Genomic DNA, 27,179 nt, shown 5'->3' with positions numbered 1-27,179 from the left:
GTTACAAGATCAATATGCAAAAGTCAATTGTATTTCTACATAGTAGCAATAAAGAAAGCAAAAGTGCAATCAGAAAAACAATTCCACTTACACTAGCTTCAAAAAGAATAAAATACTTACGAATAAAATTAACAAAAGAATTACAAAACTTTATACATTGAAGACTATAAAACATTGTTGAAATGAATTACAGAAGACCAAAATAAATGAAAAGACATTTGTTATGGGTTGAATTGTGCCCTCCAAAAATGTTAAACTCCTAACCTCCAATATCTGTGAATGCGGCCTTATACTGAAATAGGATCTTTACAGATATAATCAAGTTAAGATGAGGTCATACTGGCTTAGGGTAGTCTCTAATGCAATGACTGGTATCCTTATATGAACAGTAAATTTAGATACAAAGACACATAGGGAGAATGCCATATGAAGATAGAGGCAGAGATTGGAGTGATGCACCAAGGAGTCACCAGAAGCTACAGGAGAAGCATGGAACAGATTCTCTTTCAGAGTACCCAGTGGGAACCAACCTGCCAACATCTTGATTTTGGACTGCTAGCCTCAAGAACAATGACAGAATAAATTTCTGCTATTCCAAGACGCTCAGTTTGTGGCACTTTGTTTGGTAACCCTAGGACACTAGTAAAACATTTCATGTTCATGAATTAAAATATTTGATACTATATTTCCCAATGTGATTTACAGAGTCAATACAATCCTTATCAAAATTCTAGCCGGCTTTGTTGTAGATATTGACAAACTGATCCTAATATTCTCATGGAAATTCAAAGGACCCAGAATAAATCAAACAATCTTGGGGAGAAAAAAGAACAAAGTTGTAGGGCTCATACTTCCTGATTTCAAAACTTATTACAAAGCTATAGCAATCAAGACAGTGTGACATTGACATAAAGATATACAAACAGGTTGATGGGATATAATTGAGACCAGAAAAAACCCTTACATTTACAGTCAATTAATTTTCAACAATGGTGTCGATATAATTCAATACAGAAAGAATAGTCTTTTCAACAAATGATGCTGTGGCAATGAGATATCCACATACAAAAGAATGAAGATGGACCACTCTCTCACATCATATATAAAAATTAACTTAAAATTAATCAAATACCTAAATATAAGAGCTAAAACTATAAAACTCATAGATGATTTATATTAGATTAGACAATGGTTTCTTAAATATGACACCAAAAGTACAAGCAATGAAAGAAAAAAATAAATTGGACACCTTCAAAGTTTAAAACTTGTGTACTTCAAAGGACATCACCAACAAAATAAAAAGATAAACCACAGAATATGAAAATATTTTTGTAAATCATATATATGACAAGGGATCTATATCTAGAATGTATAAAGAACACTTGAGATTCAATACTAAAAAGACAAATTTTAAAATGGGCAAAGTATCTGAACAGACTTTTCTCCTGAGAAGACAGACAATGGTCAACAAGCAAATGAAACAATGCTCAATGTCATTACCCATCAGAGAAATGCAAATGGAAACCATAATGAAATACCATCTCAGACTCACTAGGATTGGATTTGGGGTAGATTGTGTTTCCCCAAAAAGATATGAAGTCCCAAATCCCAGTACCTCAAAACGTACCCTTATTTGTAAACAAGGTCTTCATAGATGTAATTGGTAAAGTGGGAGAGCCCTCAATCCCATATGACCAATACCTTTATAAGGAGACACAGAGCAGGACCGTGTGACAACAGAGGGAGAGACTTGGATTGACACATTTACAAGCCGAGGAACACCAAGTACCAACAACAAACAACAGAAACGAGAAGAGGTAATGGCAAGATTCTCTACTGGAGGTTTCAGACGAGGCAAGGCCATGCCGAAAACTTGATTTGGGATTTTTTGCCTCTAGAACTGCAAGACAATAAATTCCTGGTGTTTTAAGCCACCCAGATCACGGTACTTTGTAACAACATCCCTCGGAAACGAATACAGGTGGCCACAATGATAGAGGTAATGACAAGTGATGTCACAGATGTGAAGAAACTGAAGCCCTAATACACTACTGGTGGAGATAAAAAATGGTACAGCTGCTTTTGGAAGACAGTCTGGAAGTTCCTCAAAAGACTTAATGTAGAACTAACCACACCCAAAAATTCCACACTTCGAAATAAAAAATGTAAGTCCACACAAAAAAACTTGTACATGATTGTTCATAGCAGCATTATTCACAATAGCCAAAAAGCAGAAACAACCCAAGTGTCCATCAACTAATGAGTGGACATATAAAAGTTCTATATTTAATGGACTATTGTTTGGCAATAATAATATGAATCCTGAAAAAATTATGCTAAGTGAAAGAAGGCAATCACAAAGGAACACATCTTATATGATTATATTTATATAAAATACCCAGAATGGTCAAATACAGAGAGGCAGAAAGTAGATTAGTGGTTGCCTGGGCTGGTCGGTGGTTGGTTGAGTGATAAAAATATTCTACAACAGACTGGTTTCGCTTGCATAATTCCATGAATATACTAAAACTCATTAATTATACACTTTGGGTGAACTATATGGCAATGTGAATTCTATTTCAATAAAGCTGTAAAAAATAAATATAATATCCTTATCACATCTAACAAAGCTAATGCTAAATTCTTCAATGTCATGACATATGCAGTTAGTGTGTGAACTTCTCTGATTGTTGTTGCATAGTGTTTTTGTTTTTGCTTTGTTTTTAGTTGGTTTGATTCAGGATCTAAGTAAGGTCCACACATGGCAATTGGTTATATGTTCCTTAAGTCTCTTTGAAGCTATTGGTGCTCTCTCTTTTTTTATTTGTTGAAGAAGCAAGTTATTTATGTCATTAAAAAATCTGCAGTCTACATTTTGATGAATATACTCCCATGATGTTATTTAACACATTCCATTGCTCCTAATATTTCCTGTAAATTGATCAAATTCAGGTTCCATTGCTATTGCAATTATTATAGAACTTAAGATCATTAACTAGTTCCATTAAATTATGAGGTTTTTACAAAACGGTGATATTCGAATTCTTTAATTCTTTTTTCATCTGTTATCTAGAAAACTTCTATAAAGATAAGCATCCCCCATCGACTATTTTGTTATACTAAAATTCAGTTTTTTAAAACAGGCAGGAAAAAACTTGATTCTTTTATTTACTTGTTTTCAGGATAATGGATTGGAAACTTCCACTTCTGGCCATAATGAAGTAACAGGGCCCAGATTTACCCTCCTACCTTAAATAACTACAAACTGTCTAAACTATAGGAAACAATGTTTTTCAGACACTGGATCACAGAAAACAAATGAGTTGAGCTTCCAGGCTTCAGAAGAGGAAACCCGATCAGATCCCAATGGTCTCTGAGTTGAGAAAACAGAATTCAGAATTTGGGGAGGTGACGGCAGCTAGAATTTGCAAGGTAGAATACTGAAGAGAGAGCTACACACCCAAAGACAAAGTTTCCATGATCTGCAAAGGGTCCCCCCCCTCAGGTCTTAGAACTGAATACTGATCTGTGCATGCATGAGAAGAGATGACTCAAGGCCGGGGGTGGGATATGCCAATGGTGAAGCAGAGCGAAGAATAAGAAAATGGATGACTTCAGACCAAGAGGCTGTAGTCATCACCAGGAGCCCTGGCATTTGAGTGTCAGAGTCCTCAAAAGTGCCCAACAACGGGACTCTTGGCTTTACTGTCTCCTGTACCCCCAGCCCTCTGGAGCGGGGTGGCAGGGAGGGGGTCATGAGGAAGGTTGGGCCAAACAAACAACACCCAAACGCCATTGGAATCACACAGCATTACCCCTGGAGCTCATAATGGCCAGAAATAGTTCATATTTCTTCCAATCATAGTAGACAGCTCTACTAACACATGGAGAATCAAGTAGAGTCCTCAGAAGAGTATCACTTCACTAGTGGGAATAATCAGCCATAGAATAAAGGTTACTCTGGTCCTACTTTACAAAGCTTAGCCTTGCAAGGATACAATTATTTCCAAGGAACGTAACTGTGTCCCACAACAAAGGCCAAAATGTAAAATTCGCAGTATTTGGCCTTCAATAAAAATTAACAGGCATGCAAGGAAGCAGGAGAATATAACTTCTAAAAAGGATAAAAACCCAGGCACCTGTGTGGCTCAGTAGGTTAGGCATCTGACTCTTGATTTCTGTGAAGGTGGTCATCCTGGGGTCCTGGGATCGAGTCCCATGCTGGGCTCCACACTCAGTGGGGAGTCTGCTTGAGGATTTTTTCCCTTCTCCCTCTGCCCCTCCTCCCGCTTGCGTGCTCTCTTCAAAATAAAATAAATAAATCTTTAAAATAAAAAGGAGAAAAATCAGTCAGTAGAAATAGACCCCAAAATGACATATATGGTAGAATTAGTGGACAAATCACTGAAACAGTGATTATAAATATTCTCTGTATGTTCAAGAAGGTAGAGGAAGGCATGAGGATATTTTTTTAAAGATTTTATTTATTTATTTATTTGAGAGAGAGAGAGAGAGAGAGAGCTCACAGAGGGAAGGGCAGAGGGAATAGGACAAGCAGGGAGCCTGACTCTGGGCTGGATCCCAGGATCCCAGGATCATGACCTGAGCCCAAGGCAAACACTTAACCAACAGAGCCACCCAGGTGCCCTGGAAGGAGTGAGGATATTAAGAACAGTGAAAGAAGATATAAAGTCTTCTAGAAGATGAATTTCTAGAAAGAAAAAAATACATTGGATAGGATTAATAGCACATTACACACAGCCAAAGAAACTGCCCAAAATGAAACAAGATTGAAAAAAAGATTGGGAAAAAAAAATGAACAGAGAACCCGGAAGCTGTAAGACAACATAAAGAGGTCTCATATAGGTGTAACTGGAGTCCCAGAAATTGGACAGGGGGAGAAGGGACAAAGTATGTGTAGATATAAGGAATAAAAATTCTCCAAATTCAATTAAAACTATAAACTCACAGATCCAAGAAGTACAACCAACCTTGGGGAAAAAGAAACAAAAAAACCACCCCAAGGCACATCATAAACAGCTTAAAACCAATAACAAAAAGAACCTGTAGAAGCAGCTAGTGAAAAGACATCTTATGTAAAGAAGGACAAAGAATGATAAATTTCTTATTAGAAACAATACAAGTCAGAAGATAATTAAGCAACAACATTTAAAGTACTGAAAGGAAGAAAAAAATCTGTCAACCACAATTTCTCTAGCCAGCAAAAATGTCTTTCAGAAATAAAAACAAAAGACTTTAGAGACATATGAGACCTATAAAGGATGAGAAAATTCACCACTAGCAGAGTACCACTGCAAGAAATGTTAAAGACCTTCAAAAAGAAGGAAAATAAAACCAAATGGAAATTTCAATCTATACAACAGAATAAAGAGCATAAGAAGTGGTATTCACGTAAGTAAATGTAAAAGAATTTTTTCTTATTTAAAAACTCTTTAAAAGATTATTGACTGTTTAAGCGGTAATAAATAAAATAATACATATAATATTACATAATAAAATACATAATTACATAATAAAATAAAGGACTATTATAGCACAAAGGCCAGGATACTGAAAATGGAAGTATATTGTTGTAGGGTTTTTATATTTTACATCAAGAGGTATAATGTTACTTGAGAGCAGACTATTATAAGTTAAAGATGCTTACTATAAACTCAATAGCAACCACAAAAACAAGAAGGTATAGCAAATAAACTAATATAAGAGAGAAAATGGAATCTTAACAATGAAATAAGTCAGGAACAGGTAAATGGGTAGAACAGAGACAACAAATGGCGTATTGAAATACAAACATAGCAATAAACACATTAAATGTAAATAGTTTAAACACCCCCATTAAAGAAAGAGAATGTCAGATTACATAAAAAATAAATTCCCGACTATGTTTTGCTCACAAGAAACCATTTTAAGTAGGACACAGATAAGTTGAAAGCAGAAGGAGGGGAAAAGATAGATCATGCAAATGCTAAATTTAAAAAAGCTGATGTGGCTACATTAATACTAAGCATAGATTTCAGAGCCAGATGTATAGAAAAAGGAATCAAAATATGTATAGAAAAATCATCAAATGTTTGGAAGTTAAATAACATATTTCAAATAACCCATGGGTCAAAGACAAAATCACAAGGGAAAACAGGACATACTGAAATGTATGAAATGCAATTAATATGATACTTAGAAGAAAATTTATAGCACTAAAATGCTTATAAAAAGAACAGAAAGGTTTAAAATCAAGGACTTAAATTTCTATCTTTATTTTTTTATAATAATTTTTTATTATATTATGTTAGTCACCATACAGTACATCCCTAGTTTTTGATGTAAAGTTCCATTATTCATTACTTGTGTATAACACCCAGTGCACCATGCAATACGTGCTCTCCTTAATACCCATCACCGGCCTATCCCATTCCCCACCCCCCCCCCGCCCCTCTGAAGCCCTCAGTTTGTTTCCCAGAGTCTGTAGTCTCTCATGGTTCATTCCCCCTTCTGTTTACCCCCGCTTTCTTCTTCCCTTTCTTCTCCTACCGATCTTCCTACTTCTTATGTTCCATAAATGAGTGAAACCATATGATAATTGTCTTTCTCTGCTTGACTTATTTCGCTTAGCATTATCTCCTCCAGTCCCATCCATGTTGCTGCAAATGTTGAAACCCAAAAGATTCTACCCCCAAACTACTAGAAGTTACAGAGCAATTCAGTAATGTGGCGGGATACAAAATCAATGCTCAGAAATCAGTTGCATTTCTATACACGAACAATGAGACTGAAGAAAGAGAAATTAGGGAATCCATCCCATTTACAATAGCACCAAAAATCATACGTTATCTCGGAATTAACTTAACCAGAGACACAAAGGATCTACATTCTAGAAACTACAAATCACTCTTGAAAGACACTGAAGAAGACACAAAAAGATGGAAAAATATTCCATGCTCATGGATCGGAAGAATTAACATAGTTAAAATGTCCATGCTACCCAGAGCAATCTACACTTTCAATGCCATCCCGATCAAAATACAAATGACATTTTTCAAAGAACTGGAACAAACAGCCCTTAAATTTGTGTGGAACCAGAAAAGGCCCCGAATTGCCAAGGAATTGTTGAAAAGGAAAAACAAAGCTGGGGGCATCACGTTGCCGGATTTCAAGCTATACTACAAAGCTGTGGTCACAAAGACAGCATGATACTGGCATAAAAACAGACACATAGACCAATGGAACAGAATAGAGAACCCAGAAATGGACTCTTGGCTCTTTGGGCAACTAATCTTTGACAAAGCAGGAAAAAACATCCAGTGGAAAAAAGACAGTCTCTTCAGTAAATGGTGCTGGGAAAATTGGACAACTACGTGCAAAAGAGTAAATTTCTATCTTTAAAAACTACAAAGAGAGCCAATTAAATTCAAACTAAGCAGAATAAAATTAATAATAAAGAGAAGTACAGAAATCAATGAAATAGAAAACAGAAAGCAATAGAGAAAAATCAATATAACAAGAGTGATTTCTTTAGAATCATAATTAATAAAATTCCTCCTAGTATGATCAGAAAAAAAAAAGATTCTGTATCTTTTAAAAAACTTTTTAGTATGGAAAATTTCACACATCACATATGGAGAGAGAACAGTATAATAAACTCAACACAAACAATCACCCACTCAATTTGTGGCCAATGTTGTTTCATCTAAACCACTTCCCTCCCACAATTCCCTCACCCTGGATTATTTTGAAGCAAATCTCACACATTGTATTATTTTATCTGTAAATATTTTAGTTTATGAATATGATTATCTCTTAAGTATATAAACCTATATGCTCCGTGTTATGGCATTAAGAAGGAATAAAATTTAATCTGTAAACATCAAAAATGTCCCCAACCATCTTCTTCCCTTCCCCAAGCTTAAGGATTAGCCAGATCAACAGTCTTAACCCCATGAAAGTAGCTTCTCTAACTGCCAGGGACAGAAATTCTTTCCCTTATCCTTTAAGGAACAGACTTCAGGAAGGCTTAATGTCTGGTCTTGATGAAGGATTAGAAACTGAGCTTTGATTCACATTGATTGAGGGTGAACAATCAGGCATATCCTAGAGTTTGCACTTGGTAACTGTACCTGGTGAATAGTCATGTACAATAGCCAAAGTCTCCACAACAGTCAAGACTTACCAGGGGGTATAAGACTCCCTTCTCTCCTACTCATCCACCAACCCAAGAATGACAAACACAACCTGATGGGATCCTTATCCTGTTCGGGTGCTACTTTTGTCAGCTAATGGGCCCTCAAATGCCAGAAAACCTTACAACTTCAAATGAGAATATGCTGAGTCATCCTCTGTTTTTGTGCAACTATCATCATATGGATATATTTCTGTATGCTTTGCTGCTAAACAAATTTTATACTCTTTAACTTATGTGGTATTTTCCCTTCAACACTATCACTATTCCATTGTGACACTATGAAAATTAGTGTCAGAGTAGGAATAATATGAACGTAGAAGATTCTAAAAGATACATGAGGGAGTTCAGGGAATTAAAGGGAAAAAAATATAGGGGGCCCATATTTGGCATTCGACTGAAAAATCTGTTATAGATAATGAGAGAAAAATTGTTTCAATGGGGTATCCACACAGTCTGCTACAGGACTCTGCGCAGTCAAGAACATGGAACTGAAACAAATTATGGTCTGAAAAGGAAAGGAACTAGACTTAACAATTTTCAAGTTGCTTCATATTGGCAGATGTTTCAGAATTTCTTCAGTGGGAATTGGAACAGGAAATGACTGACTGGGCTGGTACCCTAACTGATAAGAAAAACTAAGACAGACACTGTAAATTCCAATGTCTAAGACAGAAACACCTGGAATGGTGATGATGGGGGTTCGGGGATGGGGAAGAAGGTCCCAAGATGTCCTAGAGACTCCGGTGAACTAGAAGTGGCAACCTTCCAGGCAGAAGACAGATCTCTGCCAATGTTTTAGGTATGAAAAGATGTGACAATTGAGTTAAGAAATGTTTTAAATTTTCATTGATCTGGCTCTGTCAGTTGAGGGAGGAGGAGTGTGTGCAGAAACTATCACAGGCAAGAAACATGAAGTTTTTAATTGTGGGGATGTTTTAACATGTATGAGCTCCAGTCTTTGTTTTCACAGACCTTTCTTCTAAAACAGAGCTGTGTGGTTTTTGCCAGCAAACTTTTTTTTTAATGTTCAAAGATATATTCTCAAAAATTATTTTCTTTTTTTGTTTGTTTGTTTTTAAAGATTTTATTTATTTATGTGACAGAGAGACAGCCAGCGAGAGAGGGAACACAGCAGGGGAGTGGAAGAGGAAGAAGCAGGCTCCCAGCGGAGGAGCCCAATGTGGGACTCAATCCCGGAACGCCGGGATCACGCCCTGAGCCGAAGGCAGACGCTTAACGACTGCGCTACCCAGGCGCCCCTCAAAAATTATTTTCTATTTGGAACAGATATTTCCCAAGTGGGAAATTAAAAGTACTCGAGACATAAAACTTCTATTGGTAAAAGTAAAAAGAAACTTCTTTTTGAGATTGGCTCAAAAGATAGATGAATATATATTCTGTAATAAGCCACGTAAAAATATGTATTTGGGCTTTGTCTGAAAGTTGTAACATATTTTTTCATCATTTCAGTATGACCCATAGTCCCCATATACATGACAGTGAAATGGTCTTGAGACAATTTAATTGAAATATTAAATAAGTGAATAACGGGTTCAGATATAATTTTGCAGAAGTGGATGACTCGGTGGATAGGAGCCAAAAGAAATAAAAGGAGAAAGCCTGGCTTCTTGAAGGTTAAAAGTCTGATCAATGCCCTCTATTGGAAGAAACAGTCCTCCTTGGGTCTCTCACTCATCTGCACATCTTGCTGAGCATTGGCAAGAATGCGTGGCCCTAGCCATTTCTCAAGGTTGTGTTTGGCACGAGAGACCTTGAGGGATGAGGCAATGTCTCCCTTGAGACAAAAAACAGGCTTGCTTACTTCTGGCTATAAAATGGTAGACTCCCCAAGTTCAAAGTTCTTGTGCTATAATACAATTCACTGCCTATGCAGGTATTCACCTGGGCCCTTGGCAAAACTCTGTGTTATGGCAGTAAGTGCCCCCCACAGTGGGACCACAGAGCAAAGAGGGGCAGACACAACATGCTCTCTACACCAAGGGTCATAAAATCCTTTGTCTCTGACCCAGGTCTCTCGTGTCTTCTGCCAGCATCCATGAAACAATAACAGGCAAACCTATTAGCTGGTAAGTTGGGTAAAATCAAATCCCAGGCCCAATACCTTCCCCCCATCCATTTTGGTTCAGTTTAAAGTCTTCCATTGAGGCCATGGCCTTTGTGCTAGGGGTGGGGTGTTTTTATGTGAGCATGATGAAGATATGGTATTTGAACAGGAACCCTCTCTCCATCCCCAATCCCTAGTTCTTTCAACAGACTTAGAAAAAAGAACCTGTACTACTCAGTTACTGAATGAAAAAGAAAAAGAGAAAAAAGAACAAGGGAGTGTCCAACATGAGCTGACCTCGTCTCGCCATGAAAAACTGTAACACTTCACAAAAGTGACAGCAAAATAGCTTGGGGCAGCATCCCATGGACCCCTCAGCAGTGGCGTTTCCTGTCTGAAAAGAGATGCTCATTTCATATATAAAACGATAACCTTCACTGTCACCTGCCCCCAAGCAGAGAACTAATCTGAAGCAGTGAAATTCTCTGGAAAGCATAGGATAGGGCCACCCCTGGCAAACACCAGGCAGTTCAAAAAAATTACTGGTCCAAGCCCCCACCCAAATGTAAACAGGAAGCCCAATGCTTAGTCTGACCTGTTTGGATTTTGGCAAACCATATTCCCCACATGGGATTCCTACTGAGCCCAATCCACCAAGCAACAAGGAAGGGCATGACTTCGTGCTCATGTCTGGGGTGATCATGCAGTTACCACAGAATGAAAAACTGGACAACCATGGGTGCTTTAATTTCTGCAAAAGTTCAGATATCTGGGCTTAAGCTTTTTGTCATTTGTAACTTGTTAAATTGGAAGTTTCTGAGTTTGTTTTATATGAGATTAAAAACTTCTATGGATGGGCCAAAAACATCTGGAACTTATTTATAAAGGTACTGTAAGATTTCTACATCTAATGTGATGCAAAACTACAACTGAAATAGATTACATACAAACATATAATGTCACATATGAATTAGTTCTTTTGTAACCCAGACAATATTATGAACCATAGAAAGTGTTCCCGTGGGAACTTTTTGGGTACTTTGTAAAATCTCTGATAATTCTTGATATTATTTGGATTGTGTTTTGGGATATTTTGAATTAGGTTTTGGAAAGTTAGACTAATAAAATACTGAATTATTGAATATTTCTATTTCATTAAAGATCATATATAGGATTCTGCCTGTATGAAATCCTGAGATAATCCTTCATGTTCCCCAGGAGGGAAGCTAGAATTTTGTTTTTCTTTTCAGGCAGCTGTGGGGGTGGTGGGCAATGAGACTGACAAAGGTTGAGTCTGAACTTGCATGTTCAGGAACGAATGCCAGATGTTTAGGCCGAAGGTAATAAAGAGAAACACATGCTGTAATAGGGCAATATATAGCATGGTGCATTGAAATCTGTTATGGAGGAAATTAATAAGTTTCCCTATAAGAACAAGAGCAAAAGAAACTTAATTAAATCAGAAATGTTAACATGACCCTAAGAAATTTTCTTTGTCATGAAAGAAGTTCTCCCTACGGGCTCAGTGTGAAACAATATAAATTACATCCTTAGCACCCTGTCTCCGTATCTAATATTATTCTCCCACTCCCGAGAGGATTTTAATTCCTGATTCTCTTCAGGGACACATACCTGCCTTACCCTCTGAGTGAGGTGTGCCTTTAGGTTCTCTAGTTTTGGTTATCAGATTACAGTGAAGCACTTTTTGATGTTCAATACACAAACAAAATCTATCTTTCTTGAGGATTAAATGAATTCATATATTTTTAAGAAAGTTGATCCAGTTTTTCATTCCTGGACTCTGGGTTGTTGTTAGATATTGTTTTCCTCCAGTACATATTTTAAGTACAAACCTGAATTTCATTGTGTTAAAATTGTACTTTAGCAGGAAAAGGAAGAGGCAGCCTCAGGGAGAAGGTCAGAGAGAAAATGGCTATCCTCCCAACAAAAGCAGCTTTCCACGTCCTGTAAAATCCACTGAGAGCTCTCTAGCAATAGGAAACAAATTTCATGTTTTAGACCAGACTACCATTCCGATTGAAGGAACTTCCCATTAGGAAAATGTTTTAATTCTTCAACATAAGGATACATTTTGTGGGAAAACAGGGAACAAGGATTGCCCCCTTTGAAAAAGAATGCAGAGAATAATAAGAAGCTAATTTCTAGGTACCACACATCTGGAATATCAAGAAATTGGTAGCAAAGAATCGGGGAGGGGCGCCTGGGTGGCACAGCGGTTAAGCGTCTGCCTTTGGCTCAGGGCGTGATCCCGGCGTTATGGGATCGAGCCCCACATCAGGCTCCTCTGCTATGAGCCTGCTTCTTCCTCTCCCACTCCCCCTGCTTGTGTTCCCTCTCTCGCTGGCTGTCTCTACCTCTGTCAAATAAATAAATAAAATCTTAAAAAAAAAAAAAAAGAATCGAGGAAAGATTGCAAATATCAGAAAAATTTAAAAACCAGAAAATACAAACAAAAGAAACGGGGCAGGGGGGAGGGGAGTCCAAGCTAAAGCAGAAAGAGGTGCTATAAGAATCTTTAAAAATTATAAAGTACTTTAAAGACAAAGTACTTAAGGGCACATGAAGAACCTTCTACAATAATCATCAGAATCTGAATAATAAACTGAAATAGTCCCCCTTGGCACACTGTAAAGCATGCAATTTTAATTATGTGATTTTTCTAGCTAATTTCTGCATAAAAACAGTAATGTACTTCTGCTTACAAGGTGGCAGAGACAAGAACTTTTCTGAACCTCTCATGTACACGTTGTCATCAAAATTTAAATTAGCAGAAACATGCCTTTGAGTTAAATCACAATTAGTCCTTAGATCTATTTATTGAGAACCCACCATGTGCCCAACACTGGTGGCGTATGTTAAACAGCAGTTTACATTTGTAAAGCACTTGTCCCTTTTCAGGTTCTCACAAATGACATTTTAAAACCAACTATTTGTTTTTCACCATTAACTGCATGTGCTGAATATATCTATTATTATAAATGGCTTCTACTCAGGAGAGTCTTTGTTTTTAAAATATAAGATAAATCCAGTTGTACTTGTGTATATATATTTTACATAGTTATGTACGGAAGTCAATCAACAATGATAAATACAAACAGACTGTCTAACAAAATAAAACAACAATTTTTGGGGAACAGAAATGGCACATTTGTCAGGAGCTGTCCACAAATAATTAATTACTTTCGCACAATAAAGATATTCTCTTAATCCTAGAGTCTCATAAGAGGATCTCATTACTTTCTAACCATCTGTCATCACTCCTCCCCAAAAAACTAATTAGGGTTTCATCCAATCACACATTGTAAATCATGCAAATGTGAATGGCAAAAAACACAGTTTAAAGAAGTTATTAACATTGTAACATTTTGTATTCTAAAAATCACAGGCTTCAGAACTAGCCTTTCCTCCTCTAATAATTACCCTGCTGATATTTCTCATGCTTTCCTGATTAATTATTAGATATTAAACTTAGAAAATTAAATTTAGAAAAAGAAAAACTTACAGATAGTAGAGTTTTCCCGCAGCAGGAAGTTCCCTTTTCCGGTAGTCAATCCCAGAATCTAGCTGGACCGTATTACAGTATTTCTGCAATCCAAACACACAAACAAGTGATGGCTTAGAATTATGATCTCTCTGCTATCCCTTCCCTTTTTTTAATCTTTGAAATTTTTCCTCAGTAGAACAATCAGTTTAGGACAAAACAAGAGAAGTCACAAGAATCGTAAAGGTTGAACATTAAATATATATCAAGCCCAAAGAAATCAGTTCAAAAAAGTTAAGATCTGCAGCATGCCTTTCTGCAACTTTGCTAAAACAATGCTAATCAGCAAATTCCCCACATAATTGCATTACATTAAAAAACTTTTAAATCCCAATTTCTGTTAACCATTAAGTAAGAAGCGATCAGAAAGAATAACTCGTGGGTCTTCACCATCACAATGGGAGAGAGCTGGGCCAGAACATTAGTATCCCCATTCTAAACCAAATGCTCTTATTAAAGTGACACTATATGTATACCTGTCCTTCACTTGTAAATGACTGTTGCTGCCCTTGTCCCTTAGAGTCCCTTTTCCAGCTATCAATGTCTTTAGAGTTCTTTCCTGCTGTAGACACCTCAGCTTGAGTTCTGTGTCACTGATGTCCTTCTATTCTCCCAATTACTCTTTCCTTTCCGTCCCCCCACAGGCTGCACATGTGTGTGGAAACTCACACCACACACACACACACACACACACACACTGAAACTCCTCCTGTAGAAGCTTATGAACTTTTGCTACACCTACCTTGGTCAGTTGACTTTTTTTTTGGAGGGAAGGGGGGGCATATATATTATATATTATAGACACATAGTCATTCCAGTAGAACAATGGTGAGCAAGGGTTTTCAGAACAATTCAAGAAGCATTTACAGGCTGATCTTTTTGTTTTCATCCTAAATGAAAATTGCTTTATGAAAATTCATGAGGAAAAAATTGTATTTTAACAACTTCATTACCTTTATTAGTGAAAAACTGCTTTTTTGGGCCAAGGTAATTGTGGCAAACTGTATTTTCCAAAGATGGCTGCAACAATCTGTCCATGCCAACATGTCGTGATGTGGATATTGCAACCATCAGGAAGTGGGGTCTACGCTCCCCCTCCCCCGAATCTTGTGACTATGGCAAGATGATGCTATGCAATAGCAGCCTGTGTGACACCCAAGGCAGCTTCTCACTTGCTGGCTGGAACACTTGCTCTCGAACCCTGAACTGCTAGGTAAGCATCAAACAGCCTGGACAGAGCTTAAGGCAGCCCAGACAGACACACGGCCTGGAGGGGCCCTAAGATGACATGAAGACAGAGGTGTCTGACCAGTCCCCAGCTGCTCCAGTTGTTGCCACTATGGTACTAAGGGAGCCAGAACTGCCAGCTGAGGCTTTCCCAAATCCCTGACCCACAGAAACGGGGACAGATAATGAAGCAATGTTTTTTTAAGCCTCTAATTTTTTCAGTCATTTGTTACACAGCAATAGATAATCAGAACAGTCATATCTGGGCACACTCGAAATGTAGCAACATTCTTCCTCTCCGAAACTGCATCCTGGGTTGAACTGCTACCCGAGAGCCGAGGGTTGTTTCTCATCTGCTCTATAGGGAAGAGACTGTCCACAGTGGCAGGGGATATACATTTCCCCTCCTCCTGTGCTGCCCTGCTAAGTGGCTCAAGAAAGTAAAATAGGGCGATCAACCACCCCCTGGGACTGAGGGGTTTCCCCGGATGCGGGACTTTTGGTGCTCACATCAGGACAGTCCTGGGCAAACTGGGACAGTTGATCACCTTAGGAAGAACCCAGAAATCTGGGTTGGAAGGCTGGAGTATTTTGATCCCAGGGTCCTGGGATGTATCCTCACGATGGGCTCCCTGTTCAGCAGGGAGTCTGCTTCTCCTTCTCCCTCCCCCAACTCATGTGTGTGCTCTCTCGTTCTCTCTCTCTCAAATAAATAAGTAAAATCTTTAAAAAAATAAAATAAAACAAAATAATCCCTGAGAAGAAGCTGGTCCTCTGGGGAAGTCTACAAAACAGAGTTTTTGAACCATACCTGTGACAAACATGCCACCCTATAATGCTAGACCTGAGCAGCCAGTTGGCCTCCCATACAGACCTCCCTATCTCACCACTCCAAGTGGCTCAAACCCACTCCCCAGGCCTCACTCTCAGGACTCGGGCCCTGTAACCCACCTCACCAGAAAGGAATACAGTATTGCCCAAATACAAGCATTCCATTCTCCTCTTGCCTCAGATGACCTGTTTTTTTTTTATAAAGGGTATAGCCATATATCTCTCTGCTTCTCAACTTTGAGTAATGTACTAAAATTGGGAAAAGAGATACTTCCTCCCCTTGCCAGGCTGTCATTGTGGGGGCCCAGCCACCCAATACAAAGAGGAGATGCACTTGTTTAGCGAGCACTTCACACTCTATCTCTCCGGGAAATCTGTCTTGCTGTGATAAGGGCCAGTTTTTCATAAGCTACCTGTACCACAGACAACAGAATAAATAGCACAGCAATATATTCATGTAGGCATATTTACCCAGGCTCTCTATTTCTTTTAAACCACAATTTTATCTTATATGACCCAATATTCCTAATTTAGCCAAACTTTTTTCTTCTTTATTTTTTTTGCTATTAAAGAAATAAGACTAATGGAAGTTATACAAGCTTCAATTTCTCTTTCTGGGTAACTAACTTCTCTCTCATAGGAGTGATTAAGCCCTACTGAATGATTGCATTTGTACATTCACTAATCACCACTGAGGAATACCTAATCAGCAGCAAAAGAACTACAACCAAAGCCCTCAGATTTTAGCTCTTAATTGTCTGAAAAATACTAACACTCCGTTTATATTTTTAAAGAAAAATAAACCTCAAATTTTCAGATTTTATTCACTTAAGCTAAGTTCTTCAGAACACTTTGCAGAGGATGAAGAAGGGTGAAAGCAAAGCTATTTCCAAGTTGATGAATCTAGTCAAAGAGGAATGATTTAATTTCCTAATTTCCAGGGATAGTTACAAGACCTGTGACCTCTTATCACCATCCAATTGCAATGAATAAAACTAATCAGCTACCCAAAGAAATTTATTTTAAAATAGTTTGTATATTTACATATACAAAGGACAAATACAATTAAACAATCTAAAAATGAAATTAGGAAATTTGGGGAGGAAACAGAGGGAGGTTAACACACCCATGGGAACATATGCATGAACGAAAGGCCTTGCAAAGAAAAATGTACCACTAAAAGAACCATATTCTAGCAGTTTGCATTTTCCTCAAGATCTATTGTGTGTATTTTTAGCAGCTATGAATAATACCATTAGAAAAATGGCCATCTCGCAAAATAACTTTATATAGCTTCTACTCTGGCTTTTCCCTTGCAAGTTGGAATAAAAGAACAATAAACATTGTGGAGAAAATCCTTTAAAACTACAACATATTAACCTTGTAAGCAAATACTGAAATAATAAAGATTTGCCTACCTTAAATACTCTTTATTATAAAAGTAATATTGCTTACAATGGAAAATTTGGAAAAAGAGAAAAAACACATAAATCAAAGTTTTATGTCTTATCTAAATGCAAATATTAAAAGTGTGAAAGTAGAAATGAAAGTCTATCCCCTTCTCAGAAAACAGTTTGCTTATAGCTGATATCCTTCAAGGTTTTTCTACATGTACAAAGATGATGATAGAGAAATAGGGATCATATTTATACACATAGTTCTAAGCTTAATTCTTTCTGATATCTTAAAAGTTCTATGAGAGAAATAACCAGATTTAAATACAGGAAAGCTACACCGCATACTGTACTGTTTTGCTTGCTAAGAATATAATTCTATAAGTAAATGACAAGTAAGAGCACAGGAAGATATTGAGCCAAAAAAGGAAGACTGGGTGGGGGTCTCTTTTTCTGAGGCAGGTATACATCCAGATATACATGCTGAAGAAGGTGTACATTCTAAGACACTTGCTTCCATCTCATTTAAAACAATCATGTGCTACCACCTTGAAGCTTAAGCAACGATACATAAAAATTCAATACATTATAAACTTGGACATATTTTTAATAAAGCTTCTTATGATGTAAGTAAACATAAATGCAGAAAAGTACACAAGTCATAAATGTCCAGCTCAGTCAAGAAACAGAACATTGCTAGCACCTGTGAAGTCCCCCTAATATCCTCTTCTATCTCTTCCATGGTAACCAGTATGCCGATTCTAGCAACATAGAATTTTGCCTGTTTGGGGAGTTTTATATAAGTAGAACCACCCAGTACGTATTCTTGTGCGATTGGGCTCCTTTATGTTTGCGAGATTCATTCATCCACATGTTGTCTATAGTTACAGTTTGATTGGTGTGTCATATCCACTGTGTGAATAAGTCACAATTTATGGACTCATTCTACTGTTGATGGACATTTGGGTTGTTTCTAGTTACTTGCTCTTTCAAATAATGCAGCCACGAACATTTCTGCCTGTGCGTCGTGGCACACACATGCACATGCTCTTGTTGAATATATACCTAGAAGAGTAATTGCTTGGCCATCGGTTAAGAGTCCACTTAGCTTTAGTGAACACTGTCAGGGTTCCAAGGCGATGCATAGCCTACACTCCCAAGTATGTTTGCTACTAGTATAAAGAAATACAATTGAGTTTTGAATACTCACCTTATATCCAACAGTCTTAGAAATTCTATTATTCATGTAATATTTTTTGTATGTTAATTTTTCAGGATGATACTAAAGATGTACCATATTTTTTGCAAATACACTACATTGTTTTATATCACTAAAAAATACACTTATGGTTTAACAAGTCCTCTGAAAATTCAATATTTATTTCGGATTAACTTAACAAACACTGAACACTATATACTGGGTACTTCCCTGGTTCGTAGAAATACAATAATGAATAAGCTTTTGCTCTGACAGCCTGTGCCTCAAAGTTACCATTTTCTTCTTCTCCCAATCATGGACATCATTTTTCAAAGTTGGTAAGTCCTTTGCCAATTTCCCAGAAGTGCGATTTAGCCTGCTACTTAACTTCCCCCTCAGTTTTCTCCTCTATACAATAAAGGAACTGAATTATGATCTCTTCAGTCTAAAATTCTTTTTTTTAAAGATTTGATTTATTGAGGTGCCTGGGTGGCTCAGCTGGTTAAGCGGCCTACTCTTGATTTCCACCCAGGTCATGATCTCAGGGCTGTGAAATCGAGCCCCCAGTTGGGCTTCATGCTTAGTGGGGAGTCTGCTTGAGATTCTCTCTCTTCGTCTGCTCCTCCCCCCACTCATGCACGTATGCTCTCTCTTTCTCTCTCTCAAATAAATAAATTTTAAAAAAAGATTTTATTTATTATTTGTGAGAGAATGCACAGGCATGTGCACAAGCAGGGAGAGGGGCAGAGGGGGAGGGAGAGAGAATCTCAAGCAGACACTGTACCAAGTGTGGAGCCAGATGGGGGCCTTGAACTCATAACCCTGACATCATGACCTGGGCTGAAACCAAGAGTCCAACACTTAACCAACTGAGCTACCCACCCAGGCATTCCTCAGTCTAAAATTCTTAATACAATCCTGAAGTTCTCACACTTCACAGCTAAGTTCTTATTCACGCTTTTTTAGTTCTGAAGTAGACCCAAACCTCAGAGTCTACCACAAACCACTCTGCCTCCTTGGCTTTTTTGCTCATCTATTCCAAAATACATTAAAAAAAATTTTTCCCACTGCTCCACTCCTACTTCCCTGGCTATCCCACTTGTGTCTCACTTAAAATATCCACACCCTACCACCTTACTAGGTAAGGTTTGCATCCCTTCTTTTTATCAAGCAGTTTCAGAATTTCTCTTCCCTTCCAAAAAGCAGGAAAGTAAGATACTTTAACCACTGCCAGGTGCTATTATGTCTCACTCGTGCTAATGCATGATAACTTGAATTTACCTCATATAATCCTCGCAATTATCATACACAGAGTAATTTTTTTATCCTCATTTTATAGCTGAGGAAATTTAAGGAGGAGATTACTTTTTAAAAATCACTGCAATGGGCTAAACTGTGTTCCCTGCAAATTCATATGTTGAAGTCCTAACCCCCCAGTACTGCAGAATGTGACTGTACTTGGAGACAGAGCCTTTAAAGAGGTGATTACATTAAAATGAGGTCTTTAGGGTAGGCCCTAATCCAATATGACTGGTGTACTCATAGGAGGAGGAAATTAGGACACAGACATGCAAAAGAGGAAGGACCATGTGAAGGCAGAGGGAAAAGATAGCCATCTGCAAGTCAAGGAGACAGGCCTCAGAAAAAACCAACTCTTTCAACACCTTGATCTTGGACTTCTAGCCTCCAGAACTATGAGCAAATACATTTCTGTTGTTTAAGCCCCCAGTCTGTGCTATTTTGTTATGGGAACCCAAGCAAACTAATATAATACTAACACTCTTGTCCCATTAGTAAGCATACACGAAGACATTTTTTAAAAACAGTAAAAAAGGAAAGAACAATTGTGACATAAAACAATGCCACGACTGAAACTAAAAACCACAGCTGTATATACTTGCTTGTAAGGTGAGTCACAAACCTGCCTCTTTCTGTAGTCACAGTTGGAAGGGAAAATACAGTAATTTCACAACTCAAAGAGCTCTAGAGAGGCCACATAGTTTGCAGGTGGCTGAGCCATGATCTGCCCAGGTCACTCACGCCCCCAAATCTGTGATCTTCTCACCAGGCCACACTGCCTTATTACACAGCAGCTACAGGATCATTTGTCTTTAGCCTTATACAATTCACATGATTATTTTTTGCTCCCCAATTCCTCCCTCCCTGTCCCAAATCAATTACCTCCGCACAGCATAAATATGCTAATTGCTCTTCTAGAGGTCCATACTGTATGATTCCACTATAATTTCCTTTAAGTGTTTAGTGCAAAACTGTGTATGAGATATGTTCATCCTATACTAAGTTCTACACTACACTGGATTGTATTATAGTAATCTGCCATTATATAGGACGTTCTATGTTTAAAGTGTCTGGTCAACTCAGAGTCCACTATTTTTGTGACCTGTACCTGATCATCTAAACTAAGGTTGTCCGTCTTGGAAGGTAAACTCTAAGACAGCAAGAACTGCCTGTTTAACTCACTACCTGGCACCATATCCTCGCAGGCCCTACGAAGCAGGATTGGAGTCCAATGATGAAGATGATTTATTTCCCTCTCTCATAGGTGCAAAAAGGGGAAGTACAAACTAATCTCGGATGATTACTCTCTTCTACAAAATACATATGAAGTTTCTGCTCATATTTTAAAAGATCTCATAATAAAACTGCCATAAACTCAGGAAAAGAATTTGAGATGTAAATAAATGGGTCCATCTTCATCATCAACATCATTAAATAGCAAACACTGACATAAGGGTTTACCATGTCCCATATTTAAAGGGTAAACCCTTTTGTAAGGGTTTTAAAGGTACACCCTTTAAACAGATGCCTCTCACACTCTAGAAAATTGGTGGTATTATTATTATTTCCACTTTACAGATAGATAAGGAAACTAAAGCACAAGAGAAGTAACCTGTCCATTACTAAAAACCTCAAAAGTGGTAGAACTGTCCAGCTGGTCTTAAGGGTTAACTTGCTTCAAGCTGACACACTCCCTTGCCTGCTCACTTAAGGCCCTTGATCTGTAACAGAACTAATCTACTTTCTTTACAGACCACCAGCTTTGAGGAAAGAAGGACCAGAATATTCCTAGGCCACGGAGGCCAGCAAGTCTGCTTGAAGCCGCATTGGCTTTCTGATTAGGCCAGCAATCTTTGAGTAAAACGTTTTTTTTTTCTTTTTAAGGTCACACTTCCTGACCTCCTTTTGCGCATCTGTAGATCTTGCCCGCCTTTGCAGAAAAACAGAGTACTCTTGCACAACCATCCCCAGGTACCAAGGAACCAGACCTTCTTGCACAATCACCCCTGGGCACCACGGAACCATAACTTCTTGCACAACCTCCGAGCACCGAGATAACTCTGTAGCTGGCATCATCAAATCTGCACATAATCAAGAAATGTCACAGACCACTGTACTTCTTTACCCAATCAAATCACTTTAAAAATCTCTGGGCCAGGCAGAAACCTTGGAGTTGGCCTTCGGACAAGAGTCCGCCTTCTACCCAGCTGGCCAGCCTCCTGAATAAAACTCATATTCCTTTCCAGTTAAAACTCATCTCTTGGTATTGGCCTTTTGAGCAAGGAGCAGCCAAACTTGGGTTTCGGTAAAAGAATCAGGATTCCAACCCAAGCATTTTGGTGCCAGTGTTCATATTCTTAATTGCTTTGCTATATTGCCTCCATACCCCAGAAATGTTCAAGCAACCAGGTCTCTTACTTGGATATTCAAAGCAATGCAATGGGCTTATTGCAAAGTCTTTGCAGAACTCTGTCGGCCTGCTTGGGAAAGTCCTACCTCTGCTGTCTTCTGATCATATGCTAACCAAGTAAGGCCTAGTCTTGATGGTTATCTTGAGTCGCAGCAGTGTTGCAGTGAACAGATTCATTTACTTACTGTAGCCATATCCCATACAAAAATGATATGGAGCAACTTTTTAGAAACTCTATCTAGTTACATTATACTGCACATAAAAAAATGGAAGCTTTCTTATACTGACTAACAGAAACAGATTTGGGTTTCAAGTGTGTAAGCTCTGAGATAAGGATCATGTTTATGTTGTTCATTATTGTGTCCCTAGCACCTAGCACACTATCTAGTTAGTACATAGTAAATGCTCAGTAAATACTGATCAACTGAACAAATCATTAGCAAACTCATCTATGTGCAATGCTTAGGTGCAAGTCAATATGTTAAATACTACAGGAAAAAGTCAATTAGTACAATCCCTTTCCCCAGGAGCTTTTATGACAAAATGGGAACTGACTTAGCAGAATTCTTGCTAAAACTAGACTTACCAAAGACTGACGCGGACATGGTAGGCCAAGGTTGAGGCCTAGTAAAGAAAAGGGCTTCAAGGAGGCTAACTAAAGTGTCAGGGAGAAAAGTCTTTGTCAGAACTCAGCTGAAAAAGAAAATTCAGCCAAGGAATTCTATCTTCCTCCAAGTAAGAGCCTCATCCCAAGGCAGGATTTCTTCAATGACAAAGAGAGGAAACCGAGAACATATCCACATTCATAAAACAAAAGTCCTGAGCTATGCCGATTAGGCTGCTTACGCCCACCACAATCAACTTGTGGAGCTTAGGAAAAGATACAAGATAACGCTGAGTTTCCTAAACCAATGCAAGTGGCAGGGAAGATGGAAATACCCTGTTTGGTAGACCAGTGATTTGCAACACTGGCTGCACGTTAGCATTAGCTGGCAATTATTTAAAAAGTACAGATGCCCAGGTCATATTCCCAGACATTTTTGTAGAGGAGGGCTTACATTGGCTCATTTTGTCTGTTTTATTTTAAGCTCCTTAGGTCGTTCTAACGAACAATCAGCGTTGAAAACGACTGGCTTAGCCTAATCTGGAGGTGGGGCCAGATTAGGTCCCATCCAAACTACATGGCTACTACACAGAAGAGAGGTGGAATGAATTTTGGAGAAAACAATCACAGTGTCCATCATAGGTAACAACTAAAGTCATAAGACCACCCAGGGTTGGTGTTTATGGTCCTAGAATCAAAAGAGTCAGAGACTGGTAGCATTGATTGCTTTCTTGCTTATGTTTGGATAAAATGAGGTGAAAAAGAAATCACCATTACTTTGCAATGGGGCTAGACATAAAAGCATATGAGTTGTCAAGAACTATTTGAATGAACAAAGGCAATAAAAAGAATACTACTAAGTAAACAAAGGACCGACACAGCTTAATGTGGGTTGGAGAAATATTCTATAATTGGAGTAGTTTGATTAGATGAAGAGGACTTGGAATAAATTCCCCTTGGGAAAATAAAAATATGAGAATGTACAGAAAGAACAGAAGGAGACTAGAGAGACTGGTCCAGCAGAGGACTCCAACATCTCAAACTAGATGACCCTAAGTTTATAGAGTTGGGTTTTCAACTCACATCTCATATTGTTAATGAGGCTACATCCTTATCTTTTTGAGCACCACTATGATTTGGAACATTCCAATAGTCCTCTGAAATAATGAGTTCCTGGATATGTCACTAGAAATATTTTCCAAAAATAAAGAGGCAAAGCACCAGCATCTGGTGGCATACCTGATCAAACTTAGCAGGTGTAGCACTGAAGCCCAGCACAACAGCTGTAGGATCTGTCTGTCAGTGTTTGGAATTCTGAGATGAAACCATGGCCCTTCAAAAACACACCTCCACTCTCACCATCTATAAAAGGAAAGGTGAAACATCTGACTGTGGCAACTGCTACTATGTAAGCCAATGACTTACTTTCCCTTCTAAAGTCTTTATCTTAGACATATTGATTCTTTGAAAATATTTGGACTCTTGTACACTGAAGTATTTATCATCTCTAGACTACCAAGAAGTAGGAAATTGTAAAGAACAAGAATCTATACTGCCTCTGTCAACTTGGTCAAGACCTTAGGTGCTGTTAGTAGACTGGTTTCTTGATAAGACTTAATTAATTTGGAGGATCTAAGATACCAATTTGTATCTTAAAGAGCTATGTGCCAGGATAGGGAGCACATCAGAACTGATGAAGTTTTGTCCTTACACTATCAAATTGTTTTGGCATAGGGGTGGAAAACAAAACAAAGAATCCTAATGTTTATATGAAGAGATTTTCTGTTCCTCAGAACAGTGGTAACCTTTGAGACATAGGATGCTACATAAAGTTTACATGTTTTCTGCTTGGTATATGCCCTGCTGCCATATACATGTTTAATCATATATATCTTATATATAAATGTTTAATCCTGGTTATCTTTATATTTTATAAAACTGTTACAAAAGGATAAAAATAACTACAGCTACCTTTCATTAAGCACTTACTTTTACAACAACCTTTAAAGATAGGATTATTGGCCTCGATTTACCAATGCAGTACTTAAGGTTTAAAAAGAGCAAATATTCTGCTCTCTACTTGTCTATAGAGTTATTTGGCTCTTAGGGGGCAGACACTAAACTCAGGTCTGCAGACCATGTGCTTCTCACCACTACACAAATCTCCTATATTCAGAAAAAAGACATAGGGGTGCCGGGGTTGCTCAGTCGTTAAGCATCTGCCTCCGGTTCAGGCGTGATCCCGGAGTCCTGGGATCGAGCCCCACATCAGGCTCCTCCGCTGGGAGCCTGCTTCTTCCTCTCCTACTCCCCCTGCTTGTGTTCCCTCTCTCGCTGGCTCTCTCTCTCTGTCAAATAAATAAATAAAATCTTTAAAAAGAAAGAAGAAAGAAAGAAAGAAAGAAAGAAAGAAAGAAAGAAAAGGAAAAAGACATAGAACAAAAGCTAAAAAATTCCACCACCCTTAAATATTCTGGCCACTATGATTTTTGCAATAACATGATACTGACTTGGTATGTCCAAGCAACATCCAGTAAAACTCCCAGAGTATCACATATTAATTCCACATGATTTGTCATCATTTATTTATTTGTACCCTACTGTGTTCTGGAAGAATTAATGTGGCTTCTTTAAAAAAATCATCTTGCTATTTGTATATTCAATTTCACCATTTAATTTTCTTTTTTTTTTTTTTAAGATTTTATTTATTTATTTGACAGAGATAGAGACAGCCAGCGAGAGAGGGAACACAAGCAGGGGGAGTGGGAGAGAAAGAAGCAGGCTCATAGCAGAGAAGCCTGATGTGGCGCTCGATCCCATAACGCCGGGATCACGCCCTGAGCCGAAGGCAGACGCCCAACCACTGTGCCACCCAGGCGCCCCTCACCATTTAATTTTCATTGTTATCTGATATACAAGTGTAATTTGACAAAACCTAATAAAGCTTTAATTGAACAGAACTTTTGACCTAGAGGGGCGCCTGGGTGGCACAGCGGTTAAGCGTCTGCCTTCGGCTCGGGGCGTGATCCCGGCGTTCTGGGATTGAGCCCCACGTCAGGCTCCTCCACTATGAGCCTGCTGCTTCCTCTCCTACTCCCCCTGCTTGTGTTCCCTCTCTCGCTGGCTGTCTCTATCTCTGTCGAATAAATAAATAAAATATTTAAAAAAAAAAAAAAAGAACTTTTGACCTAGAAATTCCATTTCTAGGAAACTATCCTACAAAAACATTGACTCCTGTGATAAAAATGCATTTGCAAACAGATTTTTTAAGCATTATTTGAAAAAAAACACAGTAAACCTAAGTATACAAAAATTGCAGATGAGTTTAAAAATACTAGTGTGGCCATTAGTAGAAATACAAAGCAGCCATTTAAAACAAAGAGCTATATCTGATATAAAAAGATCTCCAGAATATCTCCAAGGTATAAAAGCACAAGTCAGATTAAGATGTAACTATGACCCTGTTAATTTACAACAAAACTATATGCTTAGGCATATATAGAGATATGTAATGCATATAAATGTATAGAAAAATGCTTGAAAAGATACAGATTTTCTTTCAGCTTTATTGAGATATAACTGACATATAACATTTGTAAGGTTAAGGTGTACAACTGATAAACTTGACATATTGCAAACTGATTACCACAGTAATATTGGTTAATACCCTATCACCTCACATAATTACCATTTCTTTTTTTTATGGCAAGAACTTACCAACTTTCAAGCATATAACAGAGTATTGTTAACTACATTCACCATGCTGTGCATTAGATCCCAAAAACTTAGTCATTTACAACTAAAAATTTGTATCCATCTCCCCATTTTCCCCACTCACCAGCTCCTGGCAATGATCAATCTACTCTCTGTCTTTATGAGTTCAGCTTTTTTAGATTCCACATATAAGTGATATCATATGGTATTTGTCTTTCTCTGACTTATTTCACTTAGCATAACACCCTCAAGGTCCATCTATTTTGTAACAAATGGCAGCATTTCCTTCTTATGGCTGAAGAATATTCCATTGTGTGTGTGTGTGTGTGTGTGTGTGTGTGTGTGTACATACACGCATATATATACCACATCTTTAACCATTCATCCATGGATGGACACTTAGGTTGTTTCTACAGCCTGGCTATTAGGAATAATGCTGCAGAGAACCTGGAAATGCAGATGTCTGTTCAAGATAGTGATTTCATTTCCTTGGATATATACTCAGAAGTGGAATTGCTGAATCATATGCTAGCTCTTCTTTTAATGTTTTGAGGAGCTCCTATACTGTTTTCCCTAGGGGCAGCATCAATTTGTGGTCTCACAAATAGTGCACAAAGGTTTTTCTCCATATCCTCCCAACACTTGTCTCTTGTGGTTTTGAGGGTAGCCATTCTAACA

General features: G+C 38.1%; 1 protein-coding gene across 4 annotated transcripts in view; it reads right to left on the bottom strand.

Moving 5' to 3' along the window:
• Nucleotides 1-27,179, bottom strand: part of AFG1L (AFG1 like ATPase) — a 214,795-nt gene that overhangs the window by 49,406 nt on the left and 138,210 nt on the right. For all 4 annotated transcript variants that reach the window (XM_040627601.1, XM_008704964.2, XM_040627600.1 and 1 more), the window contains one exon: nt 13,786-13,868. In XM_040627601.1, the coding sequence (XP_040483535.1) occupies nt 13,786-13,868 (83 nt within the window). The remainder of the gene's footprint in view (nt 1-13,785; nt 13,869-27,179) is intronic.

The sequence above is a fragment of the Ursus maritimus genome, unplaced genomic scaffold, assembly GCF_017311325.1.
Source record: "Ursus maritimus isolate PB19 unplaced genomic scaffold, ASM1731132v1 scaffold_13, whole genome shotgun sequence".
NCBI classification, from domain to species: Eukaryota; Metazoa; Chordata; class Mammalia; order Carnivora; family Ursidae; genus Ursus; species Ursus maritimus.
The sequence above is the reverse complement of the archived record's forward strand: the minus strand, read 5'-3'. Positions and strand labels throughout refer to the sequence as shown.